General features: G+C 37.1%; 1 protein-coding gene across 1 annotated transcript in view; it reads right to left on the minus strand.

Annotated features, from left to right (window-relative positions):
- The window catches only part of si:ch211-186j3.6 (neural-cadherin), a 217,331-nt gene that overhangs the window by 99,698 nt on the left and 94,238 nt on the right, over positions 1–23,395 (minus strand). The window contains exons 8-15 of the mRNA XM_027137161.2: positions 17,908–18,080; positions 15,381–15,549; positions 13,991–14,161; positions 13,605–13,777; positions 10,749–10,916; positions 7,598–7,847; positions 5,670–5,797; positions 2,349–2,535 (exon numbers count right to left, since the gene is read on the minus strand). Coding sequence (XP_026992962.1) covers positions 2,349–2,535; positions 5,670–5,797; positions 7,598–7,847; positions 10,749–10,916; positions 13,605–13,777; positions 13,991–14,161; positions 15,381–15,549; positions 17,908–18,080 — 1,419 coding nt within the window. The remainder of the gene's footprint in view (positions 1–2,348; positions 2,536–5,669; positions 5,798–7,597; positions 7,848–10,748; positions 10,917–13,604; positions 13,778–13,990; positions 14,162–15,380; positions 15,550–17,907; positions 18,081–23,395) is intronic.

The raw sequence follows: 23,395 nt of genomic DNA on the forward strand, positions 1-23,395 counted from the left end.
TGTTGTCTAAATGGAATCAGTCTGGGCTAAACTTCAAGTGAATTAAAGTGCAGATTGCATCAATAAAACCTTTGATTTTCACATTAATAATTATTTTAAGATTCACAATGGTGTGGAAAGGCATTTTGGGGTCTGGAATTAAAAGAGAAGACTTTCATTGTTGAGCTAAAGAAACACCAAATGACTATGTGATACATTAATTAAATATAAATGGATAAGAATGAAACAGCAATAGACTTATTAACTGTCCTTATCAGATGTGAATGGCTTTGAGAGGAGGATCAGTCATTATCTCTGAAGGTCAATCTGTATGGGAACAACAACAAACTGAGGCTACCCATGAACAGTCTGACTGAGGAGTATACTGTATGGTGACCTGTGCAAGAGAGTTGGTGACCCAAAAGTCTCCCAGGATGGCAATAAAGTGCAAACTGGGAGAAAATGGAAGGCAAAGGACACAGTGGACCAGCTGAGTAACAGCTATGGCAAAGAGTGTAAAAAGTCTGCAGACTTGTTGGAAGAGTGCTCCAGACTGGGGGTGGTGAGCATGGTGCAAGCCAATAGAAGTGAGCTGTAGAGTCCCTGTTTAAGGCCTAGATTCTCTTGGGCATCACAGGCATGCACAATAGAAAAGCCATCAAAACCACCACAGAGGCAAAAGCTGGGGCTTCTAGGTGTCTGTGGCTCAAAAGCAACAATCCTTTGACACATGCTACTCAGATAAAGGTGGGATGTGTGCTGGTGCCATGTGCTAATGTGTGGATGATTCTAGTTGTGTTTGGTAGATATATTTGTTGGTCAGAATCCATATGAAACCGGTGTCACTGAAGATGCTCTACTGCATCTGCACTAATGCACTGAAGGTGCTAGGTGATGTTGTCACATCCTTAGTCAATGGATAGGCGGGCATGGCTGTATTTTGTTGTATTTGTTTGGCAGAAATATCTGTGTGGTATTAGGTGTAACATGAGGAATCCATAGGGAAATTGTGGTACTAAGCATGCATTAAAGGTGCCAGTAGGGCTTGACACAGCCCTAGTCACTGGGGAGACTATTATGGCTCTGGTTATACTGTAGTAGCCATTCATGTTTGTGCATCCATATAGAATTTGTGGTATCAAGAAATCCAGAACCAGTGGCACCATGAAACAATGTACGGATGTTATGGCCATGTGTATATAAATGTTTAACTGCATATTGTCTATACTCACTGACCATTTTATTAGGAGCATTCATGCAATCATTCTATCAGCCAATGGCTGTGGTAACAATAATAATGTCATCCCCAATATTCAACTGTCCAGTTTTAGTGAGCCTGTGCCCACTGTGTCATCAGATTCCTGTTCTTGGCTGCCAGGAGTGAAACAAGAAGCGGTCTGCTGCTGTTGTAGCTTTTCAGGCTCAAGATTTGACATTGTTTTATGTTCTAGGATGCCTTTCGGCTCACCAGAAATGTCAAGAGTGGCACCATACGATTCCTGTCGGCTCAAACCAGTCTTATCCTTATACTTAACTTATATCTGGCTGATTTATTTTGGTTTTATTTTGGCTTTATTTGGCTTACTGAGTAATTGCATGAATGTTCTTTCTTTCTTTCTTTCTTTCTTTCTTTCTTTCTTTCTTTCTTTCTTTCTTTCTTTCTTTCTTTCTTTCTTTCTTTCTTTCTTTCTTTCTTTTCTGTATACACAATGCCTACTTCTCATCAAAACACTAAAGATTTCAATGTTAAATTAATTAGTGGTGTAAAGCTTGCCGGATGTTGAATTATCTAGAGAATCTTACCAGAAATTACATTTCGCAAAAACATCTCATAATGACTCACTCACTACAGCTAAGTGCATATTATATCAGATATTACAACATAAAAGTTTACTGTAAAGTCTACAGTTCTTCAGCAATAAAGAACTAATGAGGGTGAGTGACACGCTGAGGCCTAAGAGGCTCGCAGTGACTCATGTAGAGTCTGTGTCTGATTAGTACAAGTTCCTTTATATTAAGCATGTATAAGTGCAGCTATATTAGTCATTATTCACCATGCCTGAGTCATTTTGTCAGATGCCTTACTGGTTATTTGTTTTCTCTTTCTCTGGGACATAAAATACATTGGGTACAAACTACTTCTATGCTTAGCTAAAAAAACAGATATCTGTCACTTTCATCTGTAATATTAACCGATAACTTATTAGAGATTCAGTCTGACGAGAATGATCTATGAAGTGCAACTCCTACTCAATTTTGGAAAAAAAAAAAGAAAAAAAAATCAATAGCATTAGAGTTATCAGACTAAATGGATGAGAAAACTTATTAGCCCAGAGCTTGTGTTAGAAAGAAGGCTTGGCTGGTCATACCAGAGTTAGGCTGCCCATGCCTTCCTGGTCTGGCAGACTCCCAGCCGTCCATGGAGTTGACTTCTAAAAGATAGGAACCCTTAGTTTCCCGGTCGAACACTGCTTCGGTATAAATGGAGCCCAGTTCTGGATCAATGCGGAAGAACTGATAGTCTCCACTGCGGTCATTCAGCAAAGAGTAAGAGATCTGCGAAAAATAAGGAGAAAGGGGTATGGATTAAATATACCACCTACAAGGCTTAGAAAGAAGGAGAGGAATGAAGTTATGGTCCATTAATCATCATGCATATGTGTTATTAATCGCAACATTTTGATTCACTCTTTACAACTAATCTGCATTGATGCCCAGATCACCAAAAATAAAATTCGGAATTAAATTAATAATTCCGACTGTAAAAAAAAAAATCCTAAAAGTCTAAACCAACTGATTGGTGAAATGTAAAGGCTGTGATAAGTAAGTAAGTGAGTAAATAAGTAAGTAAGATTTATTTATGAAGCATGATTAAAAATAGGCTGACCACATAAAATCATACAAGAAATAAAAAAGCATAGCAAGACATCTACAACAATAAAACAATAAAATAGCAAATAAAACAGCCAGACAAACAATGAGAAACACAAAATAAAAATACAAGAACATTAAAAAATATTCTTGCACTATTTCTCTTTTCATGCACAAGGAGATGTTAAGACAGGATTCAAGTTATAGGCTAGCAAGTGTGCTGTGGGACATCAGGACCTAGCTAATTTAGCATATAATTGATATATATCTACTAACACTTTCATGGCAGTTTAACAGAATTGGCATGCCTGAAAGGATAAAATGGTATCATCTGACCAATGCAAGTGGCAATTATTATACTTCTATAACAGCAGGTCTTGTATAATAACCAGTGCCCTGCCAGCTGAATTAGTGTAGCAGGCAAAAATAAGTGGGAAAATGTAAAAAGCAAATAATATAATAAAAAGCATGTAAGGGTCAAGTTAAAAAAATAAGCAGCAACCTACAAATGTTACAGTTAAAATTGGCAAGCTGACCTTTATACTTAGCATATATACTTACATATTTACTTACTTATATAATAATATTCAAGCTTGCAAGTGATATTTATTTTTATCTAAATGTGTGATTATTGGAATGCTTGTTGTAAGTTTGCTCAGGCAGCCTAGGTCTCTCTCCCCAAGACATTCCTCAAATAATTCTATTAAAAGGGTAAAGAAGAGTCAGAGCACTGTTGTTGTTATTTTTTTATGTCCCTTGGATTTAATACTCCAATTGGTTTATGCACACTATGTACAATTTCTGCTAGGCAGAGCTAGAATAGGACTGAAGACTGATGGCACTGTCCTCTAAGCTCTGCAGTAGGATAGATGTAATGGATGGATGCATGTGATGAATAAGCCCATGACAAAGCTTTTTACTCACATATCTGTCATTACTCATGCTTTATGAGCCTTTTTTGATGAGCTAGTGGACTATTTTCTTTTTTCTCAGTAAAACAGCTGCTAATTGTCATCACTTCAATAAGCAGAATCCATGTAAGATGGAAGGTACTGTACTGCTGAATATACGTGTTAAGTAAAGATGTAGAAGTATGACTGGTCTGTTAAATAAAGACTGAATGGAAGTGGTGTCCAGGATCTACTGTAGGTATATTGATTACAAGGATTGGATTAAAATACAACAGAAAACGTTATAAGGTTGTGTGCACAAGTTGGCAAATAAATTTAACTTACAGAAACACACAAGACAATAAGATGTTTAAGGCAATAATTTACTGCGATTCCAAATATTTGTGCATAGTTAATGGGCAAGATTATAAGATTATATAATAATAATAACAATAACAATAATAATAATAATAATAATAATAATAATAATAATAATAATAATAATAATAATAATAATAATAATAATAATAAAGAGAAAGTGTTTGTTCTGCTTATAATCTGTTCAAAAGTTGTTGCCAATTGTCTGTGCAAATGTCTGGCAAAGTCTAATATGAAACAAATTTTCACCATTGGACCAGTAAGTTAAAATTTTGAGAAAGTTTCCAATTATTTTAAGACACTAACAAATAATTCTATTAAACTTTACTCATTACTAAAACTTTGTAAATAGTAGATTTACTGCTTGTCTCCAAATGGTGGAAATGGGCTTTCTGTAATTTAATACCTGTCATTTGGTTGCATTAATTTACACACGCAATCACATACTCAAAATGACTTTCAGACGGTGGGTGCTAAATTAATCCAATGTATTTGCATTCACACTGCTCTGTATTTTCAGGTAGAAAGACCCCAATTTGCATATTTAGAAAGGCAAACAAGAAAAAAAAAGAACTTGTTCTACTAATTTGAAAGACGCAAATCCCTGTACACTCTGTTTGTGAAGCAGCTTCCACCTTTATTATGTGTTATCAAGTTTGCACGTTATTATTCAAAAGACCTTTGTTAAACCAGGGCTTATTGTTTTATGTTGCACAGATATCCGTTCATTATCTCTCGTCAATATATAAGTCTATATTAAGCTATTAATAGCCCATTTTAGCGTTTCTGGATAAAGAGTAAAAAAGTGACAACATCACAATTTAATGAAGAGCATGTTAATCAGTCTCATATATTATAGACAATTTGAACATGTTTAGTAATGCACTAATGCACTACTGTAAGTAGTCTCAGGAAACAAGATCTTGACCATTACATTTACATTTACATTTACGGCATTTGACAGATTCCCTAGATATTGAATACATCGAAATATAGATTCACTAGGACACAGACTCAGAAAACCATCAGTCTAAAAATTATGTTGGGAGGAAATATGGCATGTTTTTTTTTTTATTTTTTTTTTAATAAACCTGACTAATAAAGCCAACAGCTATATATCTGGTATAGTGATTTTCTTTCAAACTGAGAGCAGCTAATATAAAATCTGTTTCTCTATATCTGATGTCTGAGATTTGTCTGCTATATAAAGCAGATTAGAAATATTGCAAACTTGAGCTGACAGGAAGTCTACAATAAATCAGAAATTCACTCTCTATAACCGTGGTGAGTAGAAAAGCATCTCAGAATGCATTACACAATCAAATTGCATACCTAGCCTCTTTTTTCCACGCCATCTTTCCTCTAGTATGTGGTGCCTTCTTCTCTATGACTAGACATCAAGTGTTAAACTTCCTGGAATTGCTTTTTTTTTTTCTTCTTCTTTTTTTTTGCTAGAAACTGTAACTTGTAAGTGATTCTGCATCGTCTTGCTCACCCGGAAACTATAACGAATGAAAATGTTTGCAATAAATCATAAGCTTCATAGTGTACCTTTCCATTTAAACCCAGATCGAGGTCATTTGCAGACACCTGCAGAACCAGAGTCCCAACCTCGACCCCTTCTGTCACAGATGCCTCATAAATAGAGGAGGTGAAGAATGGAACATTGTCGTTCACGTCTGTTGAAGGAAGCAGATACAACATTTAAAATCTCAGCACTTTATAATGCTTAGTACTTTTATTATAATAACATGGCCATGACCTTGCCACAGTATTTCCAGCATTTTTGGGTCATTTACAGCCATTGAGAAATCAAAGTATAGCAAAATATAACTACAGAGGTGCATTTAGTTTTCCACAGATATGTTTGTCACATGTTTAATACTTTAATATAATTAACTTTATATAATTTAATATAATTAACTAATTAATTAGCATTTATCAAACTAAGCTGCATGGTTTTAGTTAGAGTTTAAGAACACGGATCATCATCCACCCAAGATGTATTATTGTCTATCTTTAGCTGCCAGCCACAACAGAACACTCTGACCTTCTCAAAAATAGAAATAAAATAAAAAAAAAAAAAAACATACTGTAAGCATTGCTCTAACATCACAGTAAATATTTTCAAGAAAAAATAACAGGAAACAAAATTCATTAGTTCTTCAAATAAACTTTTGAAATCATCAAACCCTGAGCATGACAGGTTTGTGTGTGTGTGTGTGTGTGTGTGTGTGTGTGTGTGTGTGTGTGTGTGTGTGTGTGTGTGTGTGTGTGTGTGTGTGTGTGTGTGTATTGGGAGGGAAGTAGGAGGAGTGAAATTTAGGGCAAGATCTTTAATGGGTTGAACGATCCAAGGCACTAATCGCCATCTGATGTACTTCAAGGTTTTTAATTTTCTCCCAGCCAAAGTCGTAATCCATGAATTAAACAAGAGGTCCAAATACATTACAACTTCCTCCCTTCCCTGTCTGTCTCTCTCTCTCTCTTTCTCTCTCTCTCTCTCTCTCTCTCTCTCTCTCTCTCTCTCTCTATCTCACACTCTTATTGTCTCTTGCTTGTTCCTGTGCTACTAATTTTGTTTTTAATTGCGGATAAAGGCCATAAATAAGAGAGGGAATGACTGGCACTGATCTGGCAAGGTGTCCACTTTTAAAGGGGCAACAGCTAAAAGCAACCTCATCAGAAAGCTCTTATTGGATTAATATTAGGCACAGGGTGGGGTGGGGGTGCAAGAATCCTCGATCAGTATTAGAGTGCACTCATAAATGGAATAGAGCAAGAGATTCATGCATGAGTTGAGCCCAATTATGGCTTTGGGGAAGAGCCAGTAAATTACATAGGATAGCACAGAGACTTTCTTGTGGGAATTAGAAATGCAGGGCTATATTTAAGGAGCGAAAGATGTTGCAGGTTTTAAAATTTAGGTTTCTAAAAACGGTTGCTTCTCAGGTTTAAAGAAAAACAGGTAAGAGTAGTTCAGGTTCTAAAAAAGTGGATTAGAATAATCTAGTGAAGTATATCAGGATTTAAATAGATATTGAGGAGGAAATTGAGAAGGATAAAAGCTATGGGAGATAACTAAATTAGCAATTATATTAAATACAATGCTTTATAAAATCAGAAACAAAATAAGTGTTATTTTTTCCATCTATCCACCCATCCATCTATGCATCCATCAATCCATCCATACATCCATCCATCCATCATCCCTTCAACCTTTCAAGTCAAGTCAAAAAGCTTTTACATCCACCAGAAGAAATATAGATACTGATACCGCATTAAATGCTACAGCAAGGCAGGCAGGTGCAGAAGCATTTATTCATATTAAGAGCCATTCATATATTTTTTAACAATTTTATTTTAACTGCCACTGTCTGGTCAAAATGAGTTAAAAACAAACTCCATTTCCATGTGAATCTAACAATCATTAAACCTTTTCCCATTGCTTCTCAAGACTGACAGATGAAAGTGATTACCTGTGAGGTTGACGTACACAGTTGTAAAAGCAGCTAAAGGCACAGCAGCAACGTTCTGAGCGCGTACACGAAGCATAAAGTTGCGTGTGGTCTCATAATCCAGTGGCTCGGCCACCAGGATGGAGGCTGATCCGTCCTCTCGGTTGGGCGTCAGGTAAAAACGGACAGGCATGTTAGTCTCAGGTACCATGCCATCCTCAAGGTTATAGGTCACTCTAGGGTCACCTAGTGGAGAGGTGGCTTTCACTGTCTAAACAGTATAGGGAGAAAAATAAGCATCAGGAGTGAAACATCCACAGAAAGTCAAGGATTATTTCAAGTCAAATCCCATAATAAGAGCTTCCTAATACCTAGCATGTGATATAATTGCATTGAAGAATGTACATCGTGCACTTTATGGACAGTTTAAGCCCATAATGAGAGAATCACATCATTTTATAATCAAATTTTTATTTTATTTTTTTAAGTAGATGCTAACTATGCATTCTCACAGGTACCTGCCAAACGACAAGTTTATAACTGTACTGAGTTTACACTAATCCTCTTTCTTATAGCTTCATAGCTTCTTTATTAAAGCTACAGGAACACTCATCCTCTCTAATTTAAAGCGCAGAAAGACACATCAGTGTCAACAGCAATCACAGCCTTAAAGTCAGAGCGTTCATTTAGAACAACACAAGCACTTGCACTCTTGATCTATTTAATATCCAGCAGGCCTCATTTCATTATCTGCTAACAAGCAAATCTAGCATTTATAACACTGATCAATTAAGTCTGAAAGAGCAAATCTTTTTTTTCTATACTTTTTTAAAACATTCATCTATACTTTAAATAGCCTTAATAGCTTATGAAAGAATTGCAGTGGATCCCGCAAATTAATTCTCAACGCACATTTAACTGAATGAATGAGAAAAAAAAAAATTAAACGGTCATGAATAATAAAGAGGCAGATATTGGCAGCGAGTCCAGCAGCGAGGATACTGCAGTTCACTTAAAATAGCAGTGAGGGCAGAAGCAGTAACAGGAAGGTTGGTTTTGGAATAACAAAGTCTCCAGAGACACTAGCACCTGCCTATTCTGAGATATCCAAAAAGAAAGCAGATACACTGTTTGTAAGCACGCGCACGCGCGCGTGTGTGTATGTGTGTGTGTATGTGTGTGTGTGTGTGTGTGCAATGATAGTTGTACAGTAGGTATGGGCAAGATGATAACACTGCAGCTGTCTTGTCTTCAGACTTGTCACTGAGTTAGATCGAAATAGATCCTTCTATACACATTCAGAATGTGCATGCGTGTGCGTATGTGGGAGTGTATTTGTGTGTGTGTGGAAGAGAGAGAGAGAGAGAGAGAGAGAGAGAGAGAGAGAGAGAGAGAGAGAGAGAGAGAGAGAGAGAGAGAGAGAGAGAGAGAGAGAGAGAAAGAAAGAGAGAAAGAAAGAAAGACAGAGAGAGAGAGATGGGAGGAAAACCAAGCTAACTGACAGAACTAGACAGCTCAGACGAGTGCCTGTGCATCAACTCCCATGTCAAATAAGTATCACAGTTATAGGATCATTTTATCCAATCGCCTGAGAGATGCCAAAATATATTAAATGCAGATTTTATGAGTTAGTGTTTAGAACAAAATAAGAATGTTGTTGAGCTTTAACCTTATAAGATTAGCCATTTCACTGGTGGAATAAAACTCTGTTGTTTTTACTGCTTCGTAATTCTTTGAGTAAGACAGAAGCTGTTGGTTTTCTTAGACTTTTTTGGAATAACAAGCAAGCTCCACGTTTGTCAGACTGTCAGTGTGATCACTAAAGTGTCAACATATAAATAAATGAAGAAATAAAAACAGGCAGCCATACTACGTGGATTATTATTCATTATTATATATTGTGTATGATTGTATATTATATGTATATTTTGATCTTTTTGTAAGAGACCCTTATTTCCCTGTTATTTCTGGCATGGCTAATGTGTCCTTCACCTCGTATTCTTTTGATATATCCCACTTCATAACAAATGGTGAGCATAAATCCTCTACTTTTATTGTCACACATGGTGTATTTCAACGATCAGTCCTTGGGGCTCTCCATTAAACCACATATAAGTTTCCCCTTTACCAGATAATTCAACAATAACATCTTAAAATTTATACATTATGCAGCTTATAACTCATATTGATCTCAGTACCAGGTTTTAGGTTCATCACAGCTCTCACTCCCTCCCTCAATCAATCAATCAATCAATCAATCAATCAATCAATCAATCAATCAATCTATCTATCTATCTATCTATCTATCTATCTATCTATCTATCTATCTATCTATCTATCTATCTATCTATCTATCTATCTATCTATCTATCTATCTATCTATCTATCTATCTATCTATCTATCTATCTATCTATCTATCTATGATCCGAAAAAAGGGATGAACCAATCTTTTCTTGTGTCAATGAAAATGTTGGATTTTACACAGAGGTCTCTCAAAACCCTAGAATTTTCAAACTGACAATAAATTGTACACAAAATCAATGTAGGACTTAAGTAGGTATTAAGTAGAACCTATTTTGTAGAACATATAATCTGCTATCCAGTGTATATGGATATAAAACAATAAACGAAATGCAGCACTGTATGTGTTTATTAATTTGAGGTTTATACTTAATCCTGTCAATGTAGCTATGCTTCAAGCTAGGAAAGTGGTAGATGTTGTAAAATATATGTAGTATGATATTATGCTAAATTTTCCCACCACCAAATACAAGCAATTTCAAATAAATTCACTTACTATCACTGGACAAATTTACATTTAAAATGAGATAAGAATTGTATTTCACGGATGCCTTCATCCAGAGCAAATTTCATTTATCCCATTTTTTCAAAAACATTCGTACTACACAAATCCCGACCACTTACTGTTACTACACAAGTCAGTCTGGCTGACTATTTATATTTTACTTTGTGTATTGCTTTCTTGTATTTGCGTTTATACTGAATATTTTCTGCCTTACAATGTCACGTCTTAGCAATTCACCTGAGTCTTGTCAAAAATATGTCAATGTCTTGACATAATGCATAAGTGATAAATAAACCTTGACTTGACTTGTGAACTGTTCCCACGTAGCGTACAATCTACATTGCATGGAGTGTGATGGATCGTACCACGACGGGAGTGTCTCTGACAGTGTTCTCTGGTATGACAACTTCGTAGCTTTCCTTCTCCCATTGAGGTGGTTGGTTTTTCACATTAGTGATTGTGACAGCCAACTCAACAGAGCTACTCCGGTTCCCTCCATCTGTGGCTATGATCTCTCTGGTGATGTAGGTCCTCTGCAAATGAAATATTAAACACAAAGCATTAAAGACTCCTGAGCAGCATTGCATAATAATGAGTTCACTATTCTAGTCCAGAAAATGTTGCTTATTCCCGTCACTTATTTCTTGTGTATTCTTGAGTCCATTGATTCAAGCATCTCATCATTTCTATTAAAACACACACAGTCAGAGGTTAATGACAGAGCCGAAATGACGTTTAATGATAACCTGAAATGATTGTTTGCATTTGTAATTCTGTGAGCTCAGTAGACGATGTGTGGGAGAGGTGAGCATGGAAAGAGCCTACTCCAATCCCTGTCGATGTGCCACTTTGACATGTATTAAAAGAAGTGTGTGTGCCGTCTGATGTGATGACAGCCAAACAAATTCAGACTGACCTCCTCACACTCACATACGCTTCATCATACACCCTTGGTAGTCATGGAAACTGTTCTAACTGAGACTGCTTCTCTGAGGGACCTTCATATCAAACGATTTAATTTACTCTCTGTCTGTCCCTATCCACACACATGCCTCCCACCCGCTCTTTCACTTCTTCCCTCCTGATCATCACATTTAAATAATTAGACTTGTTGTATTGGACTTGGACTCAAATATCATTAATGAGATGTATTAATTAAAATGTAAAAGAGCTATAGTTAAAGATGAGGGCAGTGAGTTTTTGTTCCATTCTGAGGCAGCTGGCAATATTAGAATAAAGAAAAGTAAAAAAAAATAAAAATACGACATGAACATCCACGAATCAGATAAGGATGTGTCTTAGCTTGCCTGTCACTCGAAGGCTGTCAATTCCCAAGGCTCCGTATCTTTACTAGGAGTATGGAATTCTAGCCTAGACATGTTTTGGAAGTGTGGTTTCAGAGGCACCAAATCTATTAAAAATATATATTTGTTTGAATTCAAATATTGTTTGAGTTTCAAAACTTAGCTGCAACTAAATTAGCTGAACAAGTTCATTCCACAATGTGTGTTTCTGGCTATAGGGTGCAGTCTGAGTGTGTTTGCTGCCTCTTTTTTCCTTCTTTTGCTTATATATGATTAATATTTTCTTTTGCATTTTTAGTCGTCAAACATCCATCGGTTGCCTGTTGCAGCAGATTGCATCTGGCCTTGATCTTTTGTGTGTGTTGCGTGTCTGACTGCTCAACATGGATAGAGTGCGGCATCTGATCTTTTTCCCATGTCTGTTATTTGCATCAAAGCCAGTGAAAGGCAGTGAGGTGCGATCATTCTAAGCAGTCTAAGGTTTCTCAGCATCTAACATCCCAAAGAGTTCTTTAGTTAAGTGCCTTATGTAAAATCCTACAACAGATTGTTTCTATGTCAGAAAGAAAATCCATTTACAGCTCCTTTAGCAAGATAAAATCCTTAGTTAACCAAAGAACCCTTAAGGACCCCATTTCTCTAAAAGTGCATCTTAAATAACCTCATGTTTCCGTCAATGGTGGGCAAACAATCAAACAATTACAACAGAAACCCCAGGACCATATATACATTAAAGTGAATCACTCTTTAAATCACTATGTGCTGACAGAGTGGGATTTAAATCCACTATATTGGATTTCACCAACCTGGCTTATGTTTTCATGCACATTCTAGCTAATAAATCTCAAAATCTCAAAACCAATAGACAGTATTTTTGTTTAGGGATAAATGTGAAGTCTGCTGTAGGCAAATGTTCAGAAACAATATGATATAAGTGACACACTATGCACCAGGTAAGACTTCCATGTAGCCCTGTTTTGATATTGACGATGCAAGCGCACAGACGTTATATGATCAAGGTATCATGTATTCTGTAACTGCCAGTATGTTGTAAACATAGTTCAGAGTAGTGCAATTATAAATATTATTGAGGAGTGTGGTCAGGCATGCTTGTCCGATATCCAATCCGATCACCTGCTATAATTTCCTTTAAGCACGGTGACAGTTTCATGATTACAACAACGACAATTTCGTGTTTTGTTTCCTTTTGAGCATCGAAAGATCACATCTTTAAGCCAATAAGACCTGCTTTGTATTCTGAAGATTGGCAATACAGTTAGTGACTTAATTAGTTTTGTGTGAGATTTTATTGATTCCAATAATTATGATGTGCACATTGTATGTTCTTGTTTATTGTAGCCTGGGAAACCCAAAGAGAGAGAGAAGGAGAGAGAGAGAGAGAGAGAGAGAGAGAGAGAGAGAGAGAGAGAGAGAGAGAGAGAGAGAGAGAGAGAGAGAGAGATTTACACTTACAATTTCATAATGAAGAAAAAACTGTAGTCTTGTTCTAATCTTTGTACTAAGTGGATTTGAGATTTGATAAAATATCACTCTGTAACATCCACCTAAAATATTGCCTTCATTTTAGTATGAAAAAAGTAACTAGACAAGAAGAGGAAAACACTTGGCTTACACTCAACCAAATTAGCAATGTGCTGGCATTATACCAACAAATTACATTTGCATAAAAATAAACCCCATATGTAAAATGTCTTGTTGAGGCAGGGCACAGTTTCAATTTACCTTCACCAATAAGAGAGCAATCCATCTTTTCTCTAAACCTCAAAGATGTATATTTCTCTAACCCAAAAGATTTGCATGTGTGTGTGTGTGTGTGTGTGTGTGTGTGTGTGTGTGTGTGTGTGTGTGTGTGTGTGTGTGTGTGCACGTATGTGTAAGAAGATATTGGATATAGACCTGAGAGATGGGCTGGTTGACGTAAACCCAGCCTGTCACAGGATTTACTCTCAGGTATTCTGGCTGATCTTTAGACATGGAGTACGTGATGGCTGCGTTGGTGCTGTAGTCATCATCATGAGCAGCGACTCGTAAGAAACTGGTGCCAATCATGGTGTCCTCCCGCAAGAAGTCTGAGTGAATGGAGAACGGAATACAAATTATTTTAATCAGAAGCACAAGGAAAAGGTGTGTAGTTAAAGAGGAAAAGCACTATATTGGTATGTTCCATTCAAACTCTGTCAAGCCATTAGGTCAAATAAGGTTCACTCAAGATAAATTCAAAACTTGCCGTTTAATCGCAAATGGCAAAAATTAGAGGCGAATGAAAAAGAGCAAATGCTTACACTCATAGCGCAGATTCTCAAACTTCGGGCTGTTGTCATTCTCATCCAGTATGAGAATATTGAGTTGACAGATGCCTATGAGAGGATCTGCTGCCTGATCTGTAGCTGTGACTGTCACGGCGTACTCCCTTTGTTGCTCCCTATCGAACTTTCTCGCAGTTATAATCACACCTGCAGTAGCATAATGGATAAACACAAAGATGGTGACCAATTAAACTGACAAAAGAGTATGGGGGAATGGCACAGAAACAGGATCTGAGAAGCTATTAATCCTTTCTGTGTAATTGATTTATTGCCTACATAAAGCCAATATTTGCCTTTGCCACATAAGCTTTTAAACCTTCTTTAGATGCTTAAATCATTTGAAATGTATTCGTCTTCAGTAACTGCTTTATCCAGGTTAGGAAAGACTGAATGTAAAGTGTTTCATAGATATTAGGGCGAAAAGAAAACCAAAGAACCCAGAGGAAGCCTACAGGTGTCAGGACTCAGCCCGGACTTTGGCCACGTGCATGTTTTTATGTTCTTCTTCACGTGTCTGCCCCGCCTTTGTGTGCTCCTTCCGTTTCCACACACCTGTTTCCCATTGTGATTACCCTGGTTATTTAACTGTGCCACGTTGCCTTGTGCAGCGCGGAATCTACTGTTGTCTTGTCCTGTCTTTAGTCCGTGTCCCCTTTAGTGTTCTTTTGTTATTAAGCCCTGTTTATTTCACCTGTTATTATTATGTATTCCTGCGTTCGGGTCTGGTTTGTCCCACGTTCGTGACAACAGGGATACAGGAAGAATATGTGAAGCTCCAAACAGACAGAAACTTGATCGAATTGTGGACCCTGGAGCTCTGTGGTGCCAGAACGCTACATGCCACCTAACCTTTATAATGTTTAAAAGCATTAAACTGAAATAATCTTTATAAAATACAGAAGCCGGAAGTAGAACAAAAACTCCCTAATATTCATTTTAACCTCAATAACACTCACCAAATTTAATTGGAACTAAGAAATTCAAAATGTCACGCGTTTTTTTTCCCCCTTCCTTCTCTTTTGTTTAAAATTGCCTCAGGACTGATGCACAATAAACGGTTATGTTTCATGAAACATTTCATTTCATTAAAGATGTCGAGAGGAGTTGCTAAATGGCATCTTTTCTTTTCTTTTCTTTTGAAAGCTGGCACATTTTAAAAGGCTGTGATTAAAGGGAATTAGTGTGAACTTTGGAAATCATGAACAGGCTTCAATGTGTGTAACTTCCAAGTGGCAGATGACAGAATATTAATATACCCAGAGAAAAAAAAGATATATATTTCTTACTCTCTTGTCAACAATTAAAAAAAAAATTATATATATATAAGGTAAGCTATTTAATTAGCTAGTCTAGATTTTGCACATACCTGTATCAGGATCAATGTTGAAGGCTGGGACCATACTGTCTTTGTGCATGAATCCATACGTTACTTTTCCGTTGGCTCCCTCATCAGCATCTACAGCATTTACCTGCAGCACAAACGTCCCTGCTGGCTTATTTTCTGGAACAGATGCCATCTCCTTATATTGCTGACACTGAGACACAGACAAAGAGATGGTACAATAAGTTAAACATTATGAAAGAAGCGTCACTAATTTGAAACTAGCTGGCACATGAACAAACCACAAGTAAAAGAAAAATATACAACACACAAAGAGAGTGAGGAGCAATGTGATGGGAGTTGAGAAAGCAAAAGGGATGTGAGCAAATGGGGTAAAGAATACAGGGAAGCTTTATGAATCTGTTCTGTTGAGATTCATCAGTGTTCTATAAGTGAATTATCTATGAATTAATTGAATCTTACCAGTCCTCTGACTCTGCTGGAATAAGCCCTGATAATTTAGCCATGCTGTGCTGCATGTAGACCTTTCTCATCTGTGTGTGTGTGTGTGTGTGTGTGTGTGTGTGTGTGTGTGTGTGTGTGTGTGTGTGTGTGTGTGTGTGTGTGTGTGTGCAAAAACAACAGAAATAAAACCTGCTATCCTCATCATCTACACCTTAAATAAAACCTGAAACATGTTTGCTGCTAGTTTGCTGCCATTTGATACTTCTGAAATAATTAACACATTGCATTAATCTATTCTGTCTAATCTAGAAAGTAATGTCAATAAACTCCTGCCTTTTCCATCCTCTCCCAAGCCCCTAACGCCCCCATCCACACACACAACAAACACACACATATAATCCTTTCCTGAAAGCATCAGAAGATCGCTGGTAACAAAACCTGAATCCCATGGTGTGAGATTGGCTCTACCTCTAAGGAGTTGCACTATTACTGATGTTCTTGCACCCAGGAAAGATCTGGTTCTCATCCAAGAGCACACTCCAAAGGGGGTAAGCAGTAGAGGATGGAGGAAGGGAGGAGACAAGAGCAATAACACAACATGAAGGCATTTTTCTCTCTCTCCTGCAGCTTCCCAGCATGCCCCATGGAGAGCAGAAAAGTCAGAAACCAACCAGAGAGTGAAAAAAAAATTAGAGAAAGTTGGAGATAAAGAGAGTTGGTGAAAGAGAGAGAAACAGGATATTGCAAGAGATTGTTGGACTAGAAGAGAAATAGACGAGAAGTAAGGATGGAAGAGGATGGACTGCGTTAAGAGAAAAGAGCTGTCAGGCTGAGCAGTGGTGTGAAAGCATTATTTCTCCTCCCTTCTGGATATTTTCCGCTTGGACGTCTTCTGGTTGGGGATTGAGTACTGCGGCTCTGCCACTTCAGGTCTCTTGCAGCAGCTCAGGAAGTGTAGAAACACGTCTCCCATCTCTTCGAAAAAGCAGTTTGACCTCTTTTTCAAAAGGGCTGACGCTAATTTACCTTACTTCTCACTGAACCGGTCAAAAAGAACATTTCATAGTTCTGCAGTGTTAATGCTCCCTGAAGAGCGTCTCATCGCCTCAGCACCATCGTTTAAGAACACCGGAAACCCCTCAATTTTATGTTAAATGGAGACTTCTTAGGCAGGTAAACCCAAGATAATTTGGCAGATATTTCACACCTAAAATTAAAAAGAGATGATTCTAGAGATAGTGTAGATTGGCTGGCTAATCACTTCTCTTGAGGATGGATGGACATTGAGGCAGCGATAAAGACGTACTTAAAGGAAATGAAACAAGGATGGAAAAATCAGAGACAAAAACATACCGAATGCTGAAAAATGTAAAATAGGGTCAATTGTTCTTTGAGTAAAAAAGAAGAACAGCTCTAATTTGATCAGCTTTTAAAATAATCATGCACTATATATTTTCATTTATTAAGTCAATTAAGTTTGTTCTCCTTGACCGACGATCACAGATCCACTTAAATGCATTCAGTTTAGACAAGGAGTGTTCCAGTAAAATGTAAACATTCATAAATTCCTTGCTTACAAATTCTTGATATGCTACTAAAATGGATGAATGGTAAGATCAGTTTATTAATTTAATTAGTTTCTTTTATGAAAGATTAATAGACAGCTCTAAAAAAAAAAGTGGTTTCGTTTTAAATCGGCACTTCATGCTCCTAGTCATCATTAAACACGCTGTTTTCTTCATATCATTGCTTTACCAATCAGACCAAGCAGACAAAATAAAATGAAAAACATCTGAAGGCTGGGACAACTCTTTCATTTGAGCTTCGTTTCATTTCAGTTAGAAATTTTTCCATCTGCTGAAATACTTTGCTTGGTTAGGTCCTGGATGGCGGTCCACCAGTTGACAACCACAAGCTTAATGGATCATATTGATTGAGTCAGTATCAAGTTACGAGACAAGACAATTTACTGGAAGAATGTTTCTTTACTGGGCTTTGAATGCAGTGCCACAATCAAATTTCCAAATCACTCGTCGTTTTTGATAGATGAAAAAACAAAACTGTGAACATCGAAACTTGACTCCAATAGCAGGCAAACGCTCAGTACCTTCTCAAAGATGGGCTTGTTGTTGTTGACGTCATCCACTCCCACAATGACCTGAGCCATGGATGACAGAGACTGAGGTCCTCCAGAAGCGTTGTCGTCTGTGGCTGTTATGTTCAAGACATATTCCAACCCCTGTAATTTTGGTGGAGGATTGGAGCGAAGGCGGATCAGCCCTAAGAGAAGGAGTCACATTTTTAATACATAACCTCAGCTGGAATCAAGAAAAACATGAAAACTACTTTGTACAAGTATTTCCTATATATTTCTTAGCACTCTTTCTGGTCAAATCTAACCTGGGGGACAAGAGTAAATTAGCAACAGCATGGCACAGTAATGCAATATGCACTCAATTCAATTTCATCTAATGAAGATAAAATGCGTTTATAAACAACATCCAATAAACCTTTTCTCTTTGAGCAATGAAATCAACTTGCATATATTCATAGTATCTGAAGCTGCTGTGCAGATTCTTCACCAGACAAATATAATATCCCTGTAATTGTAACATTTCTCTCTATCTCTGTCTAGCATTTCTCCCAGTTTATGGCTTAAGGGAAATGGTCTTGTGCAATACATCTATAGAACTGACCGTGTACTCTTTTATTTGGACAATTTCTTACTGTCAATCTACAGATATTTGATCTTTATATTAATTCCAGTAAGGCTCGTGTAAACCTTGTGACCACTCTACAACTCCCTACACACAGAAAATTTGCCAAAGTTTGGAGAAATCAGAATGCTCTTGTAGTAATAAGTCAGGGCTATATATCTTGAGGTTTCATTAGTTCTACTTAAGGTTAATGTCTGTCATATGATGCAATGTTCCCAGGCATCATACTGTAGGTGTTAAAAAAATCAAAGAAAACAACAACAACAACAACAACAACAAAAAAAAAATCAGAGAAAGCAATCCAATTAAGTCGAACTGGTGAAGCCCATGGGGTGGCACAGTGGCACAGCAGGTAATGTTGACATTTCACAGTATGAGATTTCTCTGGGTTTTGCCTCTTGACTCCCAAATGTTTATTTAGCTACTCTAAATTGACCATAGTTATGATCTAGTATGTGAAAGTACACATGAACTCTAACCAGAACCTTCTGATTTGAGAATTGAATAATGCCGTGGTATAACAGATGATACAAGATTCCACAAATGAAGTTTTTCAGACTTCAGTTCATAATGACATGACATATATTTGTAGTAGACTGTATTACTGCACGTGTCTTTAACGTTATTTCTTCTGTTGAAACAGCATAACGTAGAATGTAAAAAAAAAACAGCTCATTCAAAGGGACTTGTGTGACATTTATTCTGTATAATCTTAGCAAATAATAACCGGATCAAGGAAATTTAATTAACAACAAAAAAGCATAATCATTGATATGATTATACATATTACATTTATGGAAATAGTCTCCAGTGTCAGCTCTCTCTACGTTTCCTTTGCAGTTTCTCAATAACATAAGCAACACAATTTTTTTTTCTTCAATGTCAAGATGAAGAATCCAGGAAAGGCTGGAGAAGGATTAACTTTTTTTTTTATATCTGCTATAATTTAAGCAATACCCGGAGCTATGCTGTCTCACAGACATTCCTTGAGATTAAATATGATTTTAAATGGTTAAAGGATGACATGCTGCTCATTAATAAACTCAACATTTTAATCGCTGACAAACCATTGCAGTTCTAGAGGAATGATACACTTTTGGACATGCTGTTATAAGAAAATCCACCTCCCCTTTGCCTAGGGCCATATCACAGCACTCTAATGGGCTTTATTTTCCCATAGGATCACACATTATCATGCACTTTTCTTCACATCTCCATTCTCTGTTCTATGTAGCGGTCTGTTAAGTGTGTGGGCTGCTGCCACACTAAATACTTCCCAAGTTGTGACACCAGGATTCAGCTTACATTTGACCTATCAGAGAGCACTAGACACTTCCTCTGCTCTCCCTTAGACTCATCAGACAATGCGTATTTAGCTGGAGAGCTGGATGCCTCCTATCTGCAGCTTACAGCTAAAGCACATTAAAGGAAGCTCTACAGCAACTGACACGGACCTGGCATTGGAGGAATCACATTCACCTCAGGGCCGTGAATTGATTCTAATGCATTGTGCTAGTGCTTTTGTGGCAAAGCTTTAGGGAGGAAAAAAGAATGTGTAATCAATTCTAATTCAATCTGAATTACTCTTCCCCCAAACCAATGTCAAAGTGCAATGAGGTCTGAGGCAGAAAAGCAAAAGTGTGTGTGTGTGTGTGTGTGTGTGTGTGTTCCAGTGACATACAACTGTTCCCAGCTTCCATAGGCACAGTTATCCCCACTCCACTAGAAATGTGTAACAAGGAAATAGATGCCTGCAGTGTGCTCAATTTGTAGCTGATAAAATAGACACAAGTAAAAACAAAAGTATTAGTTTTTAAAAATAAAGTCCACCAACATTTCTGTGATTCAAATGAATTAAATGGATACAGCTGATAAATAAAAGATAATGGCAAATCTCTTTTATAGATACACCTAAATACAGAAAACCTAAATAAGGTCTTAGTGGTTATTGCTACTTACTCTAACAAATTCAAGCACCACCATATTAATAATTAGTTTGTAAGGCAGTTTAATGCACATCAAACACACATAAATATAAATAACCCTCACAGTGAAATACTTTGACTACTACTAGTTAGCATAACTACTAGAATATGCTGCAATTTAGGCCAAATGGTCAAAAGACAAGACCTGCCAGTCGATAGCATGCCTTTCATTGTTATTAAAGTTTTTAAATCTTCCTTGCTAAATCTTCCCGACAACAACTCAGACGCGAAGTCCTGAAGTGTGTAGAGCACAAAAATCGCCTGTCCTGTTACATCACTCATTATGGAGTTTTAAGCTGCCTGGAAGAAACATCGGCACAAAAACTGTTGTGTCAGAACTGTGAGCACAAGAATCGTGAGCTTTATTAAACGTGTTTCCATGGCAGGCATCTACAAACACGCCTATGATCACCTTGCTCATTGCCAAATATTAACTGGAGTGGTGCAAAGCATACCACCCTTTAAGTCTGGAGCAGTGAAAACATACTCTCTGGAGTGATTGATCATGCTTCTCTATCTGGCAATCTGATTAATGAAAACCTGGTTTGGTGGATGCCAAGAGAACATTGTCTCCTGGAATGTTAGGTAGGATGAATAGCAGGTAGGAAGGTAGGCTGCAGAAAGCCTTCCCAGAAGAGTGGAGTTACAAAAATGTTAGAAAAATGGTAATTCAACTCAACCAGACTACTCCATATTAACACCATGCCTTTGGATATGCTGTTCTACATATTTTGTATATATTATATATCCAACATTATGTAGATACCTCACCATCACACACATACAGTATGTGGACCTCTTCCAAACTGTTAAGGTCTAACTGAAACCTGATCTACAATGCGCTTTTACATAAAGGGAACTCCAAGGTTGGTGTGGAAGAATGCATGTAGCCTGCATGGTGCCCTGACCTCAATTTCTTTAAATACATCTGGAAAGAATTGGGATGCTGACTGCAAAACAACCCCAGCAGTCCTAAACTTGTTAATACTCGTTTGGTTGAAGTGGCACAAACCCCCACAGCCATGTTCCAATAATCTAGTGGAAAACCTTTCCAGATGAGTAGAGTCTGATATAGCAGCATAGGGTGGACCAAGGTGCAGATAATTTGAGAGAAGGAATGGGAACTGAATGGAAATGCTGAAAAAAGCTAATTACTTCTTATTGTAGATTTCTCAAAGCTGACAATGATTTGTGCTGGTATTTTAAAGTCCCTCAGAATTTTTTTCTATGGCAATTTCAGTTTTTGAAACATTTTGTATGCTTTAAATATATAGTTTTTATGCATATTCAAAAATGCAAAGTCATATTCTGATGCTTTAACATTTCAAATGGTATACCCACTGGTATTATAATTATTATTAAATAACAAAAACGAGGTGTCTGAACACTTACTTAGTCTTTCCCAGTATGCATGAAAGTGTGTAAATATACCTAAATTCAGGAAAACTACATTAACAATACTGCTAATAAAGCCTATTTTGTCATTCTTTGATCTAAATTATTTGTGCTTTAAATGAAGTACACAGTGTTTGTGTATGGTGCATGTGTCTCTGTTTGTATTGGTGTGTGTGTGTGTGTGTGTGTGTGTGTGTGTGTGTGTGTGTGTGTGTGTGTGTGTGTGTGTGTGTGTGTGTGTGTGTGTGTGTGTGTGTGTGTGTGTGTGTGTGTGTGTGTGTGTGTGTCCTCTGCATTAAGCAGGAAGCAAAGAGATGAGGCAGCCAGCACACATCAGCATACATCAAAGATGAAGATGATGTTTGTCCAGGGGATGGACGAGTAAAAGTCCCTTCATATGAAGGAGAAGAGGGTAAACAACCACTGGCCCTCATCCTACATCAGCTCCAATCAGCATCTTAACCCCACACTCTCCACTCAGGGCATGATAAAAAAAGGCAAAAATGAAATAATATTGAAGAAAAAAAAAAAAAAAAACTATACAAAAGGTCAAATGAACAAGTGTAGAAAGTATTTTCAATCATCAGTCAGTTTTTACCTTCTTTTTTACTCAACTTCCTCACTACAGCCGCAGACTTAGCTTACGGAATTGGCTCAGTTAATCAGTAACAAAATGCTTAATAAAAGACTTTATGGTGTGTGAACAACAGCACGTTTTTGCATGTTTTTCTCAAACAAACCAACTTATTTAATTTGCTAAATATGTTCTGTGTATCCTCAGTAATTAAAGCATTAATGATCATACACTGTTTACAGCTTGTCTACTACATCACATAGCCAATAATTCTCATTTATTTAAGTATTCTAGCAAGGACAGGCATTAAGATGATGGAACCTCTCGTAACACTGTGTCTGCTAGGACAAGAACAACAGAAAACACCATAAATAAGTGTGTGTAAATAAATAAATAAATAAATAAATAAATAAATAAATAAATAAATAAATAAATAAATAAATCCTGACAGGGGCAGTGTGGTGGAGATGATCTGGCTGATTATCGGCATAAACATTGGTAAATGCATCTTTCACCGAGCTGGATATGTCCTTTGTATTTATGCCTTTAATACAACATCTTATTGACTACGAGGTTGGAATGTCTAATGCAGCAATAACTCAAACAGGAGATATCTGTAGGTGAGTTACAGGCAAATTACCAGCAAGCATCAAGTGCATAGCTTGTCTTAAACTACAGAAAACCTTGATTAGAGGTGTGAGAGTCTAATGAATGAACAGAATGGGGTGTGGGCTTTAAAAGAAATAGACATTCTTCTCTAAAGGTGAAGTGGGTTTACTTAGGAAATGTTCAGACACTGGGTAACTGGGTAATAATAATTACATTAGATTTCTTAATGTTGCCTGTTGAGCTGTTACCATCTGACTTGGAATATTTTTGTTTTTACCTTTCTATTTTATTTAAAACTATTGCTATGTAGCACCT

The sequence above is a fragment of the Tachysurus fulvidraco genome, chromosome 1, assembly GCF_022655615.1.
Source record: "Tachysurus fulvidraco isolate hzauxx_2018 chromosome 1, HZAU_PFXX_2.0, whole genome shotgun sequence".
In the NCBI taxonomy this organism is placed as follows: Eukaryota; Metazoa; Chordata; class Actinopteri; order Siluriformes; family Bagridae; genus Tachysurus; species Tachysurus fulvidraco.